General features: G+C 42.2%; 1 protein-coding gene across 2 annotated transcripts; it reads right to left on the bottom strand.

Annotated features, from left to right (window-relative positions):
* Positions 1 to 3,410: 3,410 nt before the first annotated feature.
* On the bottom strand, positions 3,411 to 18,441 carry LOC116948583 (uncharacterized). Of its 2 annotated transcripts, none has more exons than XM_032965384.2 (9): positions 18,195 to 18,441; positions 15,468 to 15,629; positions 13,314 to 13,446; positions 10,530 to 10,679; positions 9,005 to 9,478; positions 8,302 to 8,388; positions 6,878 to 7,054; positions 5,255 to 5,356; positions 3,411 to 4,921 (listed from the first exon to the last, which is right to left on the bottom strand). In XM_032965384.2, the coding sequence occupies exons 2-9, from the start codon at positions 15,528 to 15,530 to the stop codon at positions 4,911 to 4,913; spliced, it is 1,197 nt and encodes a 398-aa protein (XP_032821275.2). In that variant the 5' UTR covers positions 15,531 to 15,629; positions 18,195 to 18,441; the 3' UTR covers positions 3,411 to 4,910. The 2 variants fall into 2 exon arrangements, with proteins under 2 accessions (XP_032821275.2, XP_032821276.2); XM_032965385.2 differs by lacking the exon at positions 18,195 to 18,441 and adding an exon at positions 18,018 to 18,171.
* Between the last annotated feature and the right edge of the window lie 2,048 nt (positions 18,442 to 20,489).

Genomic DNA, 20,489 nt, shown 5'->3' with positions numbered 1-20,489 from the left:
ACGCTTTAATGAAATGTACCGTACTAGTAATGGAATAACCCCACACTCCAGGAAGTGGCCCCGAAGCTTGCCACAACGTAAGGTCGACTGAAGCCGAAACACAACATATAAAAAAATTATGTTTTAAAATATACGTTTTTTAATTATAGAATATCGTATTGTCATCAGTATGACATAAGTATACCAAGTTTGCAGTCGATACCACATTGGGAAGTGGGTTAAAATTGAGTTACAAGATTTGAGGATTACAACAGAAGGGAAACAATAAAATAATAAAAATATAAAAACAATTATTTTATTGTTTCCCTTCTACGTGACTTTACCGAAAGAACCAAGAAGATGAATCACTGCAGTCACGAAAGCTTTAAATCAAAACAGACAGTGAGTTAAATAAAAGCGTGTAATAATAAAAAAAATGCAGTAACAGCACTGTGCAGGGTGGTCCAGATGTCTTGTGTACCCCCAAATTGATTTTTCCTTTGCATATTCATTTGTTTATAATTGTATTTATTTAGCGAATGCTTGTACGCGTGAGTGTCATACAGTTAGAGCGCCTTTGTGTTTTGTTAAATGATCAGAATCAGAATATTTATTTATACTGGAGGGGGAATCCGATGAGCTATAAAGCGCTTGTTTTTTCACAGATGTCCTGTCGGGGCGGGTTAAACTGTTGCAACAACAAACAATACAAAAAAACACATGACGGTAGTGCAAAAAGATGATAGAGAAACCTGACGAAAAATATTAAGGTTTAGGAAATTAAATGGGCGTCACAAGACATCTGGACCACCATCTGCAGTATAAACAAATGTAGTCTTCGACGTATCGGGTCATTGCCTTTTACAGTAGATATGCCATGAAGCAGGGCCATTTCCCGAAACGTTATACATTTTTAATAACTCAGAGTCTGTGGAGCCCGTGGGTTGTGTAAACTAGAACTTTTAGTTTTGAAGTGGAGCAGAATTAGAATATTTATTCATCCCGGGGGGGTAAATCCGATGAGCTATAAAGTTCTGTTTCACAGATGTCCAGTCGGAGCGGGTCAGAACGTTACACCACCAAAACAGTACAAACAACGATATAGGTGAAAAGCATGGGTGAGGTAAGGGGCCGACCATAAATGACGTCACGCGATTTTTTGTACGATTTTTGACCCCCCTCCCCTCGTCATACGGCGTCACAAAAAGTCAGACCCCCCCTCTAATATGACGTCACAAAGCTCTGCCCCCCCCCAAAATAAAACATGCTTCAAATCGTTTTAAGCTATTGTCATTGTAGTGCGTATTTAATGTGGCGCTGCACTCTGATGTTGTAAGAGAAACATTTATTAAAAAGTCTATTTAATTAAGTAGAACGTGTTGTCTATATTTATTTAAAGTTGCGCATTTTGATGTGACGTCACATTTATCACACCCCCCCCCTCGTCACACATCGTCACAAATGTCTGACCCCCCCCCCAGGTGCGTGACGTCATTTAAGGACGGCCCCTAAGCAAATCACTAAACAAAAATACGTAAAATAGGTAAAATATACGCGTTCAAATTGTACAAGTTAGTAAATTCTCAAGCTTGGGCAAGGCAGCAAAACAAGGGGCCAAAAGCAGGCCCAGACCACACCAAGACAAACACGCAACGTCTCAATAAAATTGCACGTTAAAACTGAACTATCGATACATGGAGCAGGGATGGATTAACGAGACCCATTGTATTCCGAGCTATTGTTTCTTATATTCTCCACAGCGACCCCGGTGATTATTAACACGCTTTTATACTTGTGTTGCGTTATATTCCGGGTTCACTGCGGAGATCGGAGGGTGTACTGTCGAATCCACAACTGCGCGATCCCTCCTCGGTTGCAAAGTGGATCGATCATTCCGTTTGCTTGTGTCCTTGCGTGTTAAATATATATTTTTTAAAGGGTCCCGCCGACTGTTCGCAGTGAGGTGCGATGTTTCCGTGTCTAATCTCAACGGAGTAACTTGTGTAACGTTTTAGCATTGCGGTTGATTGGCCAATACCATGCTTGATTAGGGGGCCGTCCATAAATGACGTCACGCACCTAGGGGGGGGTGGGGTGGGGTCAGACCAGACATTTGTGACGATGTGTGACGATGTGTGACGGGGGGGGGGGGCTTTGAGAAATGTGACGTCACATCAAAATGCGCAACTTTAAATAAATATAGACAACACGTTCTACTTAATTAAATATACTTTTTGAGAAATGTTGTGCAGCGCCACATTAAATACGCACTACAATAACAATAGTTTAAAGCGATTTGAAGCATGTTTTAATTTTTTTGAGGGGGGGGGCAGAGCCGAATGGCTGACAGGGCTATACCAAAATAAATTTGTGACGTCATATTTGAGGAGGGGTCTGACTTGTGACGCCGTGTGACGAAGGGGGGAGGGGTGAAAAATAGTCCAAAATCGCATGACATAATTTATGGACGGCCCCTTACATTGTATGTTATGTAGTTTATTGTAACAATTCGGTCACAGTCCTTGTGATCACTGTTACGTTGCAATTATGGCTTTGTTTTTTTGGTGATTTCGAAAAGTTTTTTGGTTTGGACATGTTTGTTTTGTTGTAGTACGGAGTTAGACTGATGGCCTTAATCTAAGTTTTCTTGTGGTTGTTGTTGTTGTTTGTCTTGCATCCCACTAAGATTTTTTGCACACAGCGTTGGTGTACGGTGCTTTTTTCAGGAATATTTTTGCTGCTTTTTTTCATGGATTTTCTGTTTGCACAGTCACAGTCATATAGTCACTTTAAGATGTTTTTCTTGTTCGTGTTTTTGTTTGTTGTGGTTGCACCCGATTCAAGAGCCGAATGGCTCACAGGGCTATACCAAAATAAAGAAACTGAAATCAAACTATGTTTTGCTACGGAAGGAAACCAATGCAGGGACAGTCGGAGAACATACAAACTTCACACAAGGTGCCCGAGTCGGTAAATGTGAGGCGCAAGTATTATCACTTTGCTAACCTGCTGCCCTCTATGCCATCGTCATCGCAATATATGTGCAGACACTCCGTAGGTGTCCATCGGACACTTCGTCACGTGTACACTTTCCTCTGTCTTGTGCAAATATGCTCAAGTAGTGCCACACCTTTCTTGCACCAATCTCTCTCTTGCACCAATCTCTTTCTTCCTAAACAGTTTTAATTTCCCTGTTGTCCATCCTACTACGTGTTCAAAGCAGGAGGAGCAATGTGATCTGTATAATAAACAAGTGGCAGGCCATCTCGGTCGGTTCAACCATGACACGGATTGAGGTTTGTCCCGTGACCTGTCGGCAAATCAACGACATTTCAAGTGGACTCAATTGCCAGAAAGTGGTGACATCACCACTTTGTGGCGATTGACAGCTGTTGTAGACCAAAAAAATACTCAAGCAATTACACGAGACATTTTCAGTGTTCAAATTGGATTTTATTTTACAAGCACAAATACATGCGACCCCAACATTCAATACACAGTACACGTTAATAAGCCCACAGTTGCAAAGTCTAGATGCAAATGTTGATCAAATAGATAGAAAATGTTTAACAGTTGTTTTTTCACCCTCCATTTCACACAGCTCTTGTTGGGAAGGTAAGCTAGAAAGATATCAAGGCATGTTTGCTACTGAAACCTTCATAAAATTAAAATATAAAATTATACATGATATGTGTGCAATGAACGTTATGGTATATTTCCATTCACATAGGCTAGTAGGAACCACAATTTCCAACTCCTCTAGGTGGACGGGTCGACGAGTATTCCATCATAGCCAACAGTATTGGGTGTCCTACCCATCCTTCTCAACACAAAAAGCATCTTTCCCTGAATGCTCGGTGCTCCACAATACAACACAGCAGTGGGTTGGAGACGCTTGTTCATGAATACGCTGCTTGCGCCACTCAACATTGCAGTCACTGGTGCATATAATTAAGCAGTCCTCTTTTATATTGGTAGCATGTCACTATGACATGTGTACAAAAGAGCTTTATAGCTCATCAAATTCTTCCAGTATAAACAAATCTTCTGATTCAGCATTGTACTAGTTATTTGCCCTGTATATACTTGAGGCTTTATGGTAGCACGTCTATAAATTTTAATCAAGGCGTACTTTTTTTTGGAGCTTTGCAGACTCGCTGTGTTAGGCAGCACCTCCCTAGGCATGACTAGACAACCATTCATGATTTTACATTGACTGAATTTGACATATATACCAGATTACAGACTCTTAAGAATCTGTAAACTCTCACACATATAAAATAACATATCAGCTGGCCACATTAAAATTGTAGATAAGAGTTTTCAAGCTTCATTTTCTCAGGAAAAAAAACAAGATGGAACGATAAAATATTCACTGAAAATTTGTCAGCCACATTCACGTTTTCCTGGACCCTCTAAGGAACGCAGTAACAGGAGAATGTTTTATAGTCGCATCATTATGTGCATTTTGCCTTCGCCATAACGCACAAAACGGTAGGCACAAAAGTACAGCATTTTAGAAGTCAAGGTTAGTATTGCTCACCATTAATATTAACAAGCACAACTTTGTTAATACAATGGCATAAAAGGAACAGTCAATTAGCACAACTGTCAGAAGTGTATTAAACAATTGCTATATTTCTGTCCATGGCTATTAAAGAAAACAAGGCAGTCGAGGTACTTTTTTTACATTTACATCAAGCATTAATTTCCATGGTAAAATAAAACAAAAGGCACTGAGGCATTCTGCATTGTAATAAAAACAGTCTGAAATTACAAAGTGTTGCATGAAAACCAAACAACACAATCAAGAAAATACCAAAAAAAAGCCCTTAAAAATACACCATAATTCCCAGATTCCAGGCAGGTCAGGATACAAAAGGCATTGAAAACAATTAAGTCATCTTTGGGGTCGGTGGAGGAGACAACACTTATCGATCACCTGTGAAGAGAATAAACACAAACGTCAACCACGCTGAGCAACAAACATGCATTATTCATATTCCTGTATTCACTATTTTATTGCGATAAGAAAATTCACTCTATTTCATCATACAGTAATAGCTACTGACAAAGGTCATGACATTAGCTCTCCAATGGCTTACCATAACTGTAACAAACTGACAAATGCCAGGATTTAATAGTGGTCAGGTCAGATTTTGATTGTGCTCAACAAAGCCCATGCATGTGTAGACACAGCCGTATTGACAACGCTATGTTGAAAATAAAAATTATGTGAATGTGTCTGAATGGGAAATGTGTGTTTACATGCTACCTTTGGCCGCTTTGCTGGGGTAATTCTTCGGAAAGTTATTGTAAGGCTCTGGAGGTGGAAGTTCATTGAGAGGACGGAAAGAAAACCTCAACTCAAAGTCATCTACAACAAAGACAGGGAAATGCACATTAATAATGTCCATGTTTTGTCACAAGCATATGCACGCACACATAAGTACACGGACATGCATTGTCCTGCAGGCGTTTCAATTCTTAAAATTATATACCTGTGTGCAGTGATGTCAAAGCTTTGTGAACATCTATTAGGAAAACATAACCACCAGGACAAATTCACGAGAAGATATATCCCTTAATCTGGTAAATGGTCAAAAGAATAATGTAGCCAATGATACGATGATCATGACGATGTTCTATTATAGTGTCATTGTATACCATTCTAGAAAACTATGTTCACGTAAGTGGGATTATTTTCCAGATATTTCATGCCAACGAGCTACTTCCATAGGTAGTTACATATGCAAATGATTAGTCACAAATGTACCTCGCTTTACTGGGATGTTTGGAAATACCCAGTAGGCTAATTTTCTTACGTGTTAATAATGCATTAATATGTTACTTTGAACTCATTGTTATTGTGTGAACACATTAAAACTAATCAACCCAATTATTTCCCTGAGAACTTCTCAATGACGCAACAAAACAGCAATTGAAAGTAGATACAATGTCGATTTAAAGACATTAATACAATGGTATCTTAAAGGAGCAGTATAAAAAAGTGCGACATGTTATTCATCAGGAGGAGGGAGTCTGGACATTGGGGGAGTCTGGACATTAGGATGTTTGGGCCATTCCATTCATGATTATGCAGGGTCGTGCCAAAGGAATCCTGAATACCCCGAGAAAATCCACACATCCAAGGGGATGACACGAGGCACAATCATCTTCTAGCCGCACTTTACAGCCCAACGAGGTTGTCAAACGCGAACCAGCCATCAACCCTGTATAGCTTCCGAGATCCAACAGATGTGGGTGTATTCAGGGTGACTCTTGTTCGTGTTGAATCCACTGTTCACCAGCCTAACTCAATGTGTTGTTTCTCAATACCCAACTGAGGATGTATTCGTTGAGTGAATCACCCAACCACCTATTGCTGTTAGGTAAGATTACGCCAATATATTGGGACACTATGATACAAGACCCACAATAATTGTATCCTGTTTAAAAAAAAAAAATCGCCATATCGAGATTATTATGGCTAAAGCTGTCTTAATATTTATGAAATCACAATACAAATTGTATTAACGTTCTAAAATAACTAGCATTCATTAAATGATAGCCTTGTAAATCGTTTCCGGCAGACATTGATAGTATGGTAATTTTATAACATCATTTTTTGATACCATGTGCATGAAAGCATTACAGATTGTAACGTTACAGGCTTAAAGTGAAATGCAGTTGAATTACTTTTAAACAATCCTTAGTCATTATTTTAAGTAAATGAAAACACAAAAAAAAGATGATAAAAATGTGAAATACAATTAAGGTATAGGAGTCATGATCATCAATATATCAGTTATCACGAAATTATATTTGTATCGCTTTGTGAAAAATGACATCGTGGGAACATTTATCAGCTGCTCATCAAAGATGCTTGCTTCCCTACCTCTCTTGTTCACACTCTCATTCCTGTGTGCTGGTGGTGGAGGGGGAGGAGGCCCTGACGATTGGCTGATGTGAACAGGTGGAGGGGGGGGCGGCGGCTGTCCAATCCGGGAGGGCGGCAAGGGAGGAGGCCCACGGGTGTCGGACCTCATTGGAGGGGGCGGAGGGGGCAAGGCACCTGGACACACCAACACGCACATTTTACAGGGGCTGTGACTGATGCTGCAACCGTAAAGCGAGAGGAACACCTAACAGAGTATGGCTTAACGGCGACATAAGAGATTGGTGCCAGAAAGCTGTGGCAATACTTGAGTGAACTGGCACAAGACAGAGGAAAGTGGAAACAAATGACAAAATGTGCAGTGGACACACCTCTGGGCTATCTACCCATGTATGGTGGTGATGATGTGACTGACGCAGCTTTGGACACGCACAGCCAACTCAGAATGCAAATTTTAACAACGTCCAATCTGACGTAGTCATCAACAATGTATTCAATACCAAAGACTACTTACTATATGCATAACTTAATATTACCATGATATGCAATTGTACTTTTTTATGAAAACGGACATCCTTCGCTTAACGCGCGACATGCGTTCCTGAAAACTGCGTGTAAATCGAATCACACTGCACGATGCCTATTTTCCCATAGACATGTTATAAGGGAGGGGGGTGTTGCCGAAGAAAAATGTATTTCATTATTTTATCCCTGAATTTACAAAATCCGTATGAATGTAATACTTACTAATAAAATATTACTAACATTACAAAAAATACTTGATAAGGAGTTTTAAAACAAGTAATAGCTAAGATTTGAAAGATTACTTAATAAGTAGTAACTTCAGAGGTTCTTAAATGCTTCTCTGTGGGCTGCTTGTAGCAGCAGCACGCACGATGCAAAGAGAGGCAGCAGACCTACAATGGCTACGCCCAGCCCGTGACACCGGGCGCTGCCATGACACGGTGACGCCATCAGGAATATTTTTTTTACTTAATTTTTATCAACGAAAATCATTATTTCATTTGCACATTTTTCATTTTACGTTTGTTTTTTTTTCTTGAGCGCGTTACTCGAAGGACGCCTATATACGAATTAACACAAAGTATTAAACTTGCACCACAATCCTCTAACCACATGTTATCACAAAGCTCACAGTAGAATAACACAATTATTTCCTTGACCAAGGGTTCAAAGTTGCATGCTTCGCTTCTGTTAAAAAGTGGTCACTAATTAGCTTATTTTCAGTTCTGCCTCAAAAAGGGAACTGGGTGTCTTGCCAACTATTGCGCTGTGTGAGACCATTGTTCCCAGTGTAAGAAGCTCCAATCCCAACCAACTTAAAAAAAACTAACCATGCTGTTTGTGCCAGCGAGGTATATTATTTAATGTTTGACACCAAGATAATCAACTTGGGATCCCACCTGACTTGCTAGAGTTGTCTCTCGGCTGTTCCCTTGCTGGAGGGGGCGGTGCCCTCGAATGGGGAGGCGGTGGACCCCCCCTTTGTCCTGTAACAGACGTAAGCAGTTGTCAACTGAGGAGCAGAAGCATGGCTGAGTAGAGCATTCATCAAAAATAACAGTTAACAGAGCAACATGGATTATTTCTACTGCATCTCAGTGACAGTACCACGGTGTTTGTGAATTGATGCACATTATATATTTTTTTATTTTTGCTGCAATACAATGGACAAACGAGACACACGCAAACCACCCTATTGTCTTGACATCAATTACCAGTGGTGCTTCTCTTTTAGTCTTTCTTGAATTGTCAGAAATAATATACATTATGGCCATAGTGCTATTAAAATATTGAGTATGTTGACATAAGGCAATACGGAGACAAAGACAGTGCTCAAACACAACAGAAACACTGTTTAAGCAAATGAGGTTCTTGAACTGCGGTCAATAATGTGCAAATATACGGGCGAGTTCCTATTTCCCTTAAGTGTACAGTCTTCACATTGACAGCTCTCAAACTATAATTACATTGGGCATTAACACTTAAAGAAGATTGCTTCTTGAAGCCACTCCATGGTCAGGATATTATCTGGGATTCCAGTGTTCACTGCTGCACTCCCAGGTTAACGAGAGGTGACAAATTCTAAGAACGGCAAAAGCTCACCGCCATTGGTGGGTACAGATGGCGGCGCTCCTCTGCTGGGTGGTGGCGGCGGTGGCAATGCTGGACTCGACCTTGCACCTTGGTGTCGGCTGGGGCCTGGTGGGGGTGGTGGTCGGCCATCCGGTGGGTTAGGCAACGGTCGGCCACTGGCAGGTGGTGGTGGGGGCGGGAGGTTCTGCCTGTTGGAGTGAGGTGGAGGTGGGGGAGGAGGCTGGGACATGACGGGAGGTGGCGGAGGGGGGAATCCTCCGCCTCCTCCTCCTGGTTTGCCGAGCGGGAGACGCGGCGGCCCCATCCCAGGCCGTGGCGATGGGCCGGTAGGTGGGTTGCCACGAGGCGGATTGGCCATGGGTGGCATTGGCAACCGCATGCCAACAGGTTTCGGGGTTTCTGAAGAGAGGCCAGAGTCTGGCGGGTCACTGGGGCGAGTCCTCATACCAGGGGGCATCACAGGGGCACGGCCCGCACCAGAGTCTGCGTCAAAAGAGCATGCAAATTACTAGGTTAACGTTTAATATACAGTCTTTTATCACATCTATTAAGATGAGTACTTAAAGATGCATCCCAAGTAATTAAGGCAATAAGACATATGTGTTTAGAATAAAGAGTATGTGCATTTATTTACTGAATGTAACCTACTCAGGGGATTTGTAAAAAATAATTGATCAAATAAAACAAAAACGTATCTTCTTTGGTTCTTTCGGTAAAGTCACGTAGAATGAGAATAAAATAATAAATTGATAAAATAACACAATAATATTCTCACGACGTTTCGGCCACAACAAAAGAAAGAACAAAAGAAAGAACCAAAGAAGATGAATCATTGCAGTCACGACAGCTTTAAATCGAAACAAAAACGTAGTTAGTTTAAATTAAACATTATGAAAGCTTTTTAAGGGTAATAGGTGACTTTCAAAATGGATTTTCTCGTTTGACAAGTTTTATTTTGTACCTTCTCTGTAAGCTGAGTGAATGTTGGCAATCGCATGGGTGTGGCAACACAACATGAGTCACTGCAATCCCTTCAGTATACAGGTATTCTAATGCTCACTGCAATGCTCTATATGTTGGGTACAATGTTTAAAACAAGCGCACATATAAATAATGTATCAAACAAAACATGTCTCGCTTGATATGAAACTCATGTTATAGACATTGCTGAGAGCCATGTAAAACTGTCGTCCTTTAAACATCTCGTCAGACCTGATGGTGTATATTTTATAAAGTATATCCCCCCAAAAAACTGCGACACTTAACAAAACATGCGATATTTTATTTTTATTACACCTATCAAGCTCTCATTTAAGGGTACAAAAGCGTTTAAAAGGACAAGTCTTCAAAACTATAATATCCTTAAAGATTGCCAAACAAAAATGGCCAGGAATAAACAAAATCGTATTTTCAAGTCGCAACATTAAACATCAAATTATCTCAGAATAAATGTAAGTGTTTTTAAGAATAACAAAATAGGTACGGTGTATTTCAAACGTTTTGCTAGGCCTGTGCAGAGTTTGGTCCAACTCACCTGCTGCACCGCGACCACCGGCAGACTTCAGTTGAGGCATCCCTCCCGCAAAGAGTCCACCCAGCCCTGGAGGGCCTCCCCCCCCTCCCATGCCTCCTCCCCCTCCCATTCCTCCTCCGCCGCCACCTCCTCCACCCCCAATTTTTGGCTCTGGCATGCAACAATAAAGGGCGACATCAAATACTTTAGCCAAGTAGATTGACGTCATGCAACATCAGAAGTGAAGCAAATTCTCATTGCATTGACGCATCACAATTGGTTTTACAGTGCTCAAGTTAGCACATGCGCTGAATCAACGGATATTTTAAAGTAATCAACACTGATTTTGGTGGCCTGGTCAGGTGACGATGCGGATAAATAGAAAAGAGCATATCTTTTGTAATACATGGGTGTCTTCCCACACTGAGTCTCGGTTATCACAATGTGACACATGGAAAAATGAAACCGACTCTATGCTCCCTTTAACTGTCAGAAGTGGGTTACTGGCATATAGAGAATAGCCTTCACGTTTTACATCATTAGATAATTCAATATTGTCAGAAGGGCATGATTGTGAATACCTTTGGTGGACCACACACACATTTGGGAAACGTAAAAACTTGTTGGGCTTCGAATTGGTCAGTAGATGGCAATACAGCAAGTCGACTAAAACTACAGTGTTAGTCCTTTGGATGTTTTTTTTTCTTGAGGTACTCTGTATGCTCCCACATACCACGGGATTGGACAAACAATCCAGTGCATGACCCAGATAAAAACGTATCTTGGAATTCAGGATTTCCTGGATCAACAAAGGACTTTATTATAATTTGGAAATGCTACTTAAATAATACCTTGTTCATGCACATATGTTGTATTATGTAATTCGAGGCAGATATTTTCCATTGGATGTAAAACTAGCCGGAGTCTTCACAAAATTGTAATAACTGTCAAATGTTACAGCAAAGGGAAGGGAGAAAGCAGTTCTCTAACGCACAAGCCAGAGTTTTCCATTTTGCTGCCTTATCAGGAACGCACCAAGTTCCGTTTGTGCTAAAAAAATCAGCTGGCTTACAGATTTATCTTCAGCAGCTTTAAATCAGCTGAAGTGGTGCCGTATGTGGGTTGAGACATGCGGCATTTTAAACAGTTTGGCTGTTAACACATTGGGTATTATAGAGTAGTATATATTGCAGGGGTGGTGGCAGAGTGGTGAACGCCACTTGAGTGTGATTCCTGGCAAAGTCTAGAATTAGAGGCGAGTGAAATTTTTGACCGATTCTGGGCACTCACCTTCACCAACCTCAACTGCCTAGTGTGACTTACAGAAAACAATGCCAATGACTTGCACATCATGGGGAGGCCTTCATTCAGCAGTGGATTGACAAAGGTCATTAAATGATTATATACATCAGATGAAATGAAAAATAAATGTTGGCTTAATATCCAGTTACTGCTTTGAATGCCAAAGGTATGGAATTTTTTTTTTACTTGTTGTTGAAAGGTTTATTGCTTTTTAGAGCCTCGGGCAATGATACATTTCCATCAATGGGGGTAAAAGATCATAAATCTAAAACCCACTGGAGAAAATATTGTCCAGATGAAAATGCTTAGTTGTGTTTTATCACTGTACAATGGTAACATGGCTGAAACAGAACTAGGGCTTCAGTGATTAAATGAGATGCCAAAAGAGCTCAAAGACAATTACATTAGTGTTCCCCGCGTATCGGTCATACGGACAATGATGAATGGACTTTAAGAATGCTGAGGTTTCGCTACGTTATCCCCCCCACCCTCCCCTTCTTCCCTCTTCTTTCTTTTCCTGCAAATCTGCCGCTCACGATTGTTGCCCTTATGGTGGAAGGGCAGAAAGCCCAAGTGCCTCCAGACGCTCCCTTATTTGAGGGCGTACTGCTCCGGCTTTGTTGCATGCTCGTGACTTGTGTTTATCTCTTTGATGTTTGCGTCTTGTGTATTGGGTTCTTGAAACAAAAATGTATTGAAGGCCGAGGTGTCCATTTCCAGGAGAGATTTCCTATTTGTAAAAATATTCACCAATTCAATTTGTAACGTGCACAAATTGGACTTAAAAGGCACATTAAGCAGCGCGGGGAGACAACGACACCAAATGCGCACAAGCAAGGGAGGAGGGAGAGAATTCCAGACCACTGGAGTTGCGACAAGAGAAGAGAAGTTCGCCTTTTCTATAGTTCAACAGATGGACTTGCCGAGGGGGAGGCCACTTGAGGCAAATCGGAGGTTGATATTAAATAGGTTGCAACAGTGACTTAAGAAAACCTTCAAAAAAAGACAACCGTGCTAAAAACTCATACCTTGATAAATTGTGATACATTGTGGATGACCAACAAGTTAAGATCAAGGCACAGTGCGATTGTGGCCATGCAAGAAAACTATGTTTGAACATTTTAAAACCTGTATCATTGGCAGAAAGATTAAAGCTTATTCTTTTTCATAATTTTTATTCCAAGCAAAAAAGGTCCCATAGATATGGACTATATTAGTAAGCCACCCTTAGTCTCCACTCTTTTAATGAAGGAATATCAAAACTATGCAAACTCTCTTCTGAAGCCCTCTGGTGGCGAGCAGACCTCGACATGCACATTTAGCTCCTGAACACATTACCACTGTACGCAAGAATAGAACAGGTCAAGATATTATTTACAGAGATGTCTTGCGCGGCACACTTCCATACGTAAATGCAGTGTCTGTTCCCACAAGTGTTACGTGGTTGCCCATGCCTCCCAGACACGCACAGCTCCCTGGCCTGTGTGGCTGCACTGCACGTACTGCTGTCCACTATGGGTGTGCTTCGGTCGTTGGTGACGACTTTCTTTAAGCGGGCACCCTTGTGGATGTCCGACAGCAAGGCCCCACGTCCTTTGTTCTCATCGCGAGACAGCTTTGGTGGGTCAGAGTTCGCCTGCAGGACAAGATAGAGTGCAATGACGTTCTTGGTAGGTAATAGCACGGCAAGTCTCCCAAAACAACCGTCTAGTTGTATACACTGAGTATGTGACAATGCACACCAAATAGTCATGGTTGATGGTTCCATTTAATCATTATTCTTTGATCTGTAGTTGCTTTCTTGTTTGTATTCTCACTTATGTTATTTAGGATTGCACAATTTTGTCTGTGCCATGAGCCAGAAATGTACATTAATATATAATTTTAAAACTGCGTTTGCATTACATTTGCGATCATTACCATGTCTGTCAAGTTTCATTACATAAAATTAATCTCTGGCAAATTCACAGAGAATATTCCCCAAATTTACAAGGCAGGAAACCATTGCAATTGTAAAAATAGTTAAATTGTTGTCGAGGTGGCTGGCTGGCTCAAGGACTGGTGTTTTATCAGAGCAATGAATAGTGTGAAATATGCAGCAAAAATATATATTTTATTGCACGTTTTAACTATCTAACTTTCAGAAAAACTTCGATCTTAATTGTCTCATCTTAAATTTTATGAGCGAGTTTAATTCTTCTTAAGATAACTTTTCTTTGTTTGCAGATTAAATCTTGACTTAAAACTTTCATGACTGCAAGAATTAATATTCTTTGGGTCTTTCGGTAAAGTCACGTAGATAGGTTAAAATTCACAAAAAATAAACAAACCAAAAACTACGACGTTTCAATCGCAACACAAGCGGTCGTCATCAGGCGACTGCTTGTGATGCGATCGAAACGCCGTAGTTTGTTTATTTCATTTGTATTAATTTTAACCTATCTACGTGACTTTACCCCAAGACCCAAAGAATATTTGCAGATGAAGTCTTAAAAAAAAATACACATCATATAAATGGGCTGCCAACTGGTATTTAAAGTTTACGTATGTAACATTAACTGCCAGTTCCATAGCCCGGCAGGTAACAGAGGAGGGAAGCGGTACTCTGCACATGGTGCTTCTGTTGAATCGCATCCAATAATCAATTCACCTGGATTCAACACATGGGAAAGATTCACGAGGTGAACTTCAATTTGTACCCTAAAAAGAGGGGTTTTGAAACTAGTGCATATAACTAAATTGACAATTTAGAAGAGTTATTTTTGGCAGATACAACTACATTCTGTTTAGAAACTGCAGAGCTGTATTCTGTGCACTTTGAACATCTCACAGGGTCCACAGTTCAGAATGTCATATTCACAGTAAAAAGACCTCCTACATCCGCATTTAGCTGAGTTCTACATTTACACATTCTCTATGGAATTGTCAAAGAATGGGACGTGTTTGTTGAGTTGTATTGTGGGTGCAGAATTTGTTTTAATGTATATATCATCAACATGTAACCTATGAACAATTGCAAGTTCAGTCATTAGCTCTTCTGAAAAACATGTTTTACCCTCAGTGACTGTAAAGGTTAAATGTAAATAAATCACATTCCCGGTTCTTTCGGTAAATTCACGTAGAAGGGAAACAATAAAATGATAAAAATATAAAACAATAAAATTCTCACGACGTTTCGACTGCAACACAAGCAATCATCATCAGGCCCTTCTACGTGACTTTACCGAAAGAACCAGGAATGTGAATCCCTGTAGTCACGAAAGCTTTAAATCAAAAATCACATTCCTTTTGCCATATTTAAGGATGTTGTTAGATATTAGGGATGTTCATAATACAATTAAAAAAACTAATGCAAATAATTAACAATCACATGAATTGAGCCGCTTAGCTAATGTCCCAGTTTACTGTGAAACAAGGAACTGCACAGTATGCACTGATAACAAGTATTTGCGAGTAAGTGGGGTTAAAAATGAAGTTAATTTTTGGAAGCTTGTTATAACAAGCTAACGACAAATAGACAGTGTTTCTGCCAAGGTTACGTTTACGTAACGAACGTAACCTTAGTTACGAATTGTAGACGGACGATAACGTTGAAAGTGCCACTGCATACCGAGACAATGCGGACGAACGAGAGTACAGAAACAGGAATCCACGCACCTTTGACAAACTCGGGGGAGGGGGTGGTGGTGGTGGGGGTGGCGGCGGCGGCGGGACCGGCATGCTGGCAGCTTAGTACACGAAACTCTCTCAACACCATGAACCGACGAGGAATCGGCACCGGGTGATGGCCCTCGTCTCATGCAGCAAAGCTGGGGAAATCTGCAGCAAATGCAGCATAGGGCAGAACAGAAGTGCTCAAGCAGAACCCACAAGCAGAATCCAGCCCATAATCTGGGAGAACAGGTTATTTATGTGCACCACTTTGCATAAAACAGCTTTTTTTTTACAGAAATTCTCTAAATATTTGTGTAAAAATGCATCGTTCGGCTGCCCCTTTAAATGTTGCATTCTAATTTTAAAAAAGGAATACTGGATGGCAACTACTATGGTAAAGCGTATACTATTAATATAATTGTATCACTGTTCATTCATCTAATCACTCGTGAAATGTGTCATATATGGAAGAATATACGGCAAACTATCTAATAGCTCATTATTTAAAATAAGGATCTCCAAGCTCATTGCGTCATCATCTTGCACAGCACAGATGCCGCTTTAAGGGAAACTGCATTTCCTAAGACACCAATTTGACTTCTGATTACCGGTACTGTTCCCTGTGAATTCACACTTCCAATCGAACAATTAGAGTCTGGATTCTGAGCACATTGCACCAAAATGTGTTTTCCAATTTCCCTTCACTGTTGTGACCAAGAGAGTTATTAAAGCCATTGTACACAAATGCAATTGGTCATTTTGGAGCCCAATTCAATTACAGAACTGCAATACAAAAATAGTACAGTACAATAGCCTGTGCAGGTTTCAATTGCATGATACACAGGGATGCCTAAAGAACTGTATTTAAAACATAGCACTCCACCTGATAACAACTTGCAAGAGATAACTAGCTATCAGTCAAGAGTCAGTGACTCTTGAGTGATCGTTTTCCGCATATCCCAAGGCAAAATCTGGCTGCGTGGTTCAGCAGGCCTAACTGGAACTTTTGACGATGTCTAAGGCTCTTTATTTAAAGCAGCAGTACAGTCTTCCTGGCAAGCATTAAGCTATAACAAATTACCATACTGTACATCATGTTCAACAACTCTACAGTATTTTTCAATCTGCTATCTTTATTTACCTACAGCCAGCACTCTACGAAAACGGGTTTACATGGACTGAAAGACTTGCCAATGCAACTTTTTCGATTTCTCCAGAAATGTCTTTGCTTTTATTTTAAATTCGCTTGCTGTACTTGATTGCATGTATTGCTTTGCCATGTTGGTGACCCCAGGTACTGCTCTATCAAGTTCTCGCTTGGTTAAAACAAATATACTTCACCATGAATACACCTGTATTTCTGTCACGTGTTAAATTAAGCCCATGTGTAAATTTCACTTTTCCATGAAACATCGTTTTGTTTAATCTTTGCTAAAATCCAGTCGCAAGTGGCACATGGTAATCTAGTTGCCAGATCCACATGCATAATATGAATCAGGAAATAACTTTAAAGGCATGCATATACGCTAGGTATGTGTAACCTTCGACTTCCCTATACTGTATATATTTTAGGCTAAACGCGGAAGCTAAAAACGTAACAAATTCAGTTTGTAAAGTAAAATAATTAATCCTGTTCTCCAATACAAATCATCTCCAGTTCAGCTGAACTTTATTGCAAGGTATAATGCAACTTGGGGTGTGTCTAATACTAGATTCACCGTTACATAACCTTTTAGGCGTTGCCGAATACTACAAAAGTCAATATTACACCGAGTAAACACCGTACGACAGCCAGCAAGACCCTGTTATATTTTGAGAACAGGTTTTCATGATTAAGATGGGCCAGAATGTATTCTGGAGATTGTCTGATCGTTGCAGTTACAGGACAGTTCCGCAATAAAGGGTCGCTACGCCTCACAGACCCAATGATTTACATAATTTGCGTCCAAATTCGGTTGTCATTCAATGCCACGCACACAGATGCCCATATCAGTTTACACGTGGCACGCACCTCCCAATTATAGTCGAGCTGTGATTTTAGTCTCGACAAACTTTTAACAGACCCTGAAGTCTAGACGGCCTACATCGAAGTCGGATAGTCCGCACGCGCGACGATTCCAGCGGATACCAGCAGCCGTGGGGACGTTCGGCCAGCGGCTGCACAAGGCTCGCCACTTGAAACGACGTGATGCTTGCTGAAAGCAGCTTTAGCCCGCACAGATGGCGCATTGGAGGGGAGGATTTTTTTTGTTTTAAATCTGTCACTTGTCACTTAAAGGCCCCCCCCCTGTTGCAGTGAGCGAGGCGTGCGTGGTCAATGTGCGGTTGTGGTTTGCCCGACACAAGTATTTGAAGGTCCTATTCTGCCCTCGGTAAGGAAAATGTTTTTCTCACCGGCCCCGGTTAACAAACACCCGAGCCAACGCACACACGATAGGTTAGCTCCTGGCGAACTGACGAAGGCCACACCTGACAAGCGTCAACGTGCCAAGCTAGGTGCACTTAACCCCACGCGACACAAAACATGGGAAAGGAGCCTCGGACACGACTTACATTTCTCAGTCCGCACGCGTAGAGCGGCGCAAATCCGCGCTCCTCATTGGCTGACGCAACCACGCGCCGCACAAACCTACCAATCGGCAACGAGCAAATAGCGTGGTCTGCTTATCCGCTCTACCAAGTACAAACGCAATCCGCGTCCGCTCATAAACCAAACAAATCACAACTCACGGCGCGGTGAAGGACCGACCGGGCTTGGACGCGGGTTTTCGCGGGGCACTTTCGCGACTCGGCTCCGCTCTCAGAACCCCGAGACTTCGCCTCAGGTGCGACACGCCTCGCTCTCCCGGACTTCTACCGCCGCAGCGAAAGTGCCAGGGGGGAGGGGGTACCCTGTGTGGAGCGGAAACACGTGACTTCCTTACGGGCCTTGCCTTCTGGAGCACGTGACTCCCCCCCCCCCGGGTTCCCGCCTACTGGAGCACGTGACTCTTTCCAAGCCCCCCCCCCCCTCGGTTCCCGCCTACTGGAGCACGTGACTCTTTCCAAGCCCCCCCTCGGTTCCCGCCTTCTAGAGCACGTGACTCTGTCCAAGCCCGCCCCCCCACCTTGGTTCCCGCCTACTGGAGCACGTGACTCTTTCCAAGCCCCCCCCACTCCGCCTTCTGGAGCACGTGACTCCGTGCGGGCCCCGCCTTCTGGGTCACGTAACTCACACCCAGAAGTAACGCTTCCTTGAACACGTGACTCCTCCAGGGCCCCGCTCCCCATCTTCTTGGACACGTGCCTCCTTTATTTAGGGCACCAACAATAATAATACGAACAGCCGCCAATATTAACCACTTATTTGCGCCTGTGCCAGGCCAGGGGCACTCCGATGCCACGTGAAGTGTCGAACGCCCGCTGGCAGGTCACGGAACAGGCCCAGGTGCTTATGGGTTGACTGAGATGACTCGGCACATGCACCAACAGTGCCTAACTTGCTGTGTTTTAGACGCCCAGCGGTCCGCTCGTTGTCAGCGGTCGCTCCTCTGTCCTCCGTTGTTGTTGGCGGGCGACTGCTGCCAACTGTTCCAGTAGCGTCCTTCACGAGACTCCTCCACAGAGGCCGATCTTGACACTGCTGCTACCAGTCTTCAGGACAATCAGTCTATCTATTCTCTAGCCCGTGCCGCGCCTGTTTAGTCTCTTATGAGCTTCATAGCTCATCGGCTTTATCCAGGATAAATAAATATGCTGAATGAAGATTCTGATTGTCCGGTCAAAGCTACTTTCGCATGCGGGCTACATCAGGGAGTTCAATCGATGAGAATGTGCCCAGACCATTTAAGGATAAGTGAGCTCCCCACACAATCCAGCCTGGTTAAACCACGGATGGATCTTAGCCAGGCGAGTCAAAAAAATTCAAACCGGTGCAGATGTTCCATTCGAGAGGTCCACGTTTCGCAAGCACCCAAAGAAGCAACAGACCAGGTAGCTTCTACGCAGCGTTACGCAGCTGACGAAAAGAATGCCACTCGGCTGATTCTGAGCCAGACCTTTGTTGCGAAACCGGAGTTGGCCATTAAGTACCCAGGTATGGAAACTCCACTCTCTCTACAACTTGCCCATCGCTCATGGAGAGTTGAGGGTGTGGAGTATTACTGGTAGGAACGAAGTTGTAAACTGAGTGTACCAGCCTGCAATAGATTAATGTGTCCGTCCGTCCCCTTTCAATACTTTAACGAAGTGAAATCTCGTGCTGTTGGGTGTAAAATCAGCAAGACAGCGCAGAGACTTGTCCTACCAGCCCACCCTGCAGGGACCTGTTATTATATTGTTGGGTCTGTCGGTAAAGTCACGTAGATAGGTTCAAAGAAAATAACAAAAAAAACTAGGACGTTGCCATCGAAACGTCGTAGTTTTTAATTTTGTTTTCTTTGAACCTGTTTACGTGACTTTACCGAAAGACCCAATAATATGAATTCCTGCAGTCACGAAAGCTTCGGTGTGGAGTATTGTTTGATACTGAAACGTCGCCTCAATTTTACTATGTATAAACAGTAAAACTCCGACAATTGTGTACGTTTGAACCCAAATGAGTAACAATTTAATAAAACATACTGTTCCACATATTGGAACAATCGTTCTCGTGCCTGCTTTCTCTCTGACACTGCGATGATGATATAACTTCACGTAGAGCTCTCACAACCCAACCACTCTCCTTCCCCTCCAGGTGGTTACTGAACTCCAACTGCCCTTTCACATTTAAAAAAAAAAATGTCCTTAAAATCATCACTTAAACTACATTTCAAATTCCTTAACGGCCTTAACTGACAGCGTCGTGTCTGTCCGCTGGTCACACTCCCCCGCTGCACCCAAGAGCTGTTAAGAGTGGGGCTCTATACACTAACGAACTCTTTTGCCCGTCCAAAGGGACCAGTGTATATTGCAGTAAATCTGAAATATTCAATAGAAAAATTGTTCAGCTCATGATTATTAATGACGGAGGGGGGGGGGGGTTACCCCATGTGGAGTGACGTCACG

Source organism: Petromyzon marinus, chromosome 34 (assembly GCF_048934315.1).
Source record: "Petromyzon marinus isolate PM22_M1 ecotype Great Lakes invasive population chromosome 34, UKy_Petmar_22M1.pri1.0, whole genome shotgun sequence".
Taxonomy (NCBI): Eukaryota; Metazoa; Chordata; class Hyperoartia; order Petromyzontiformes; family Petromyzontidae; genus Petromyzon; species Petromyzon marinus.
This window is presented reverse-complemented; position numbering and strand designations above follow the sequence as displayed.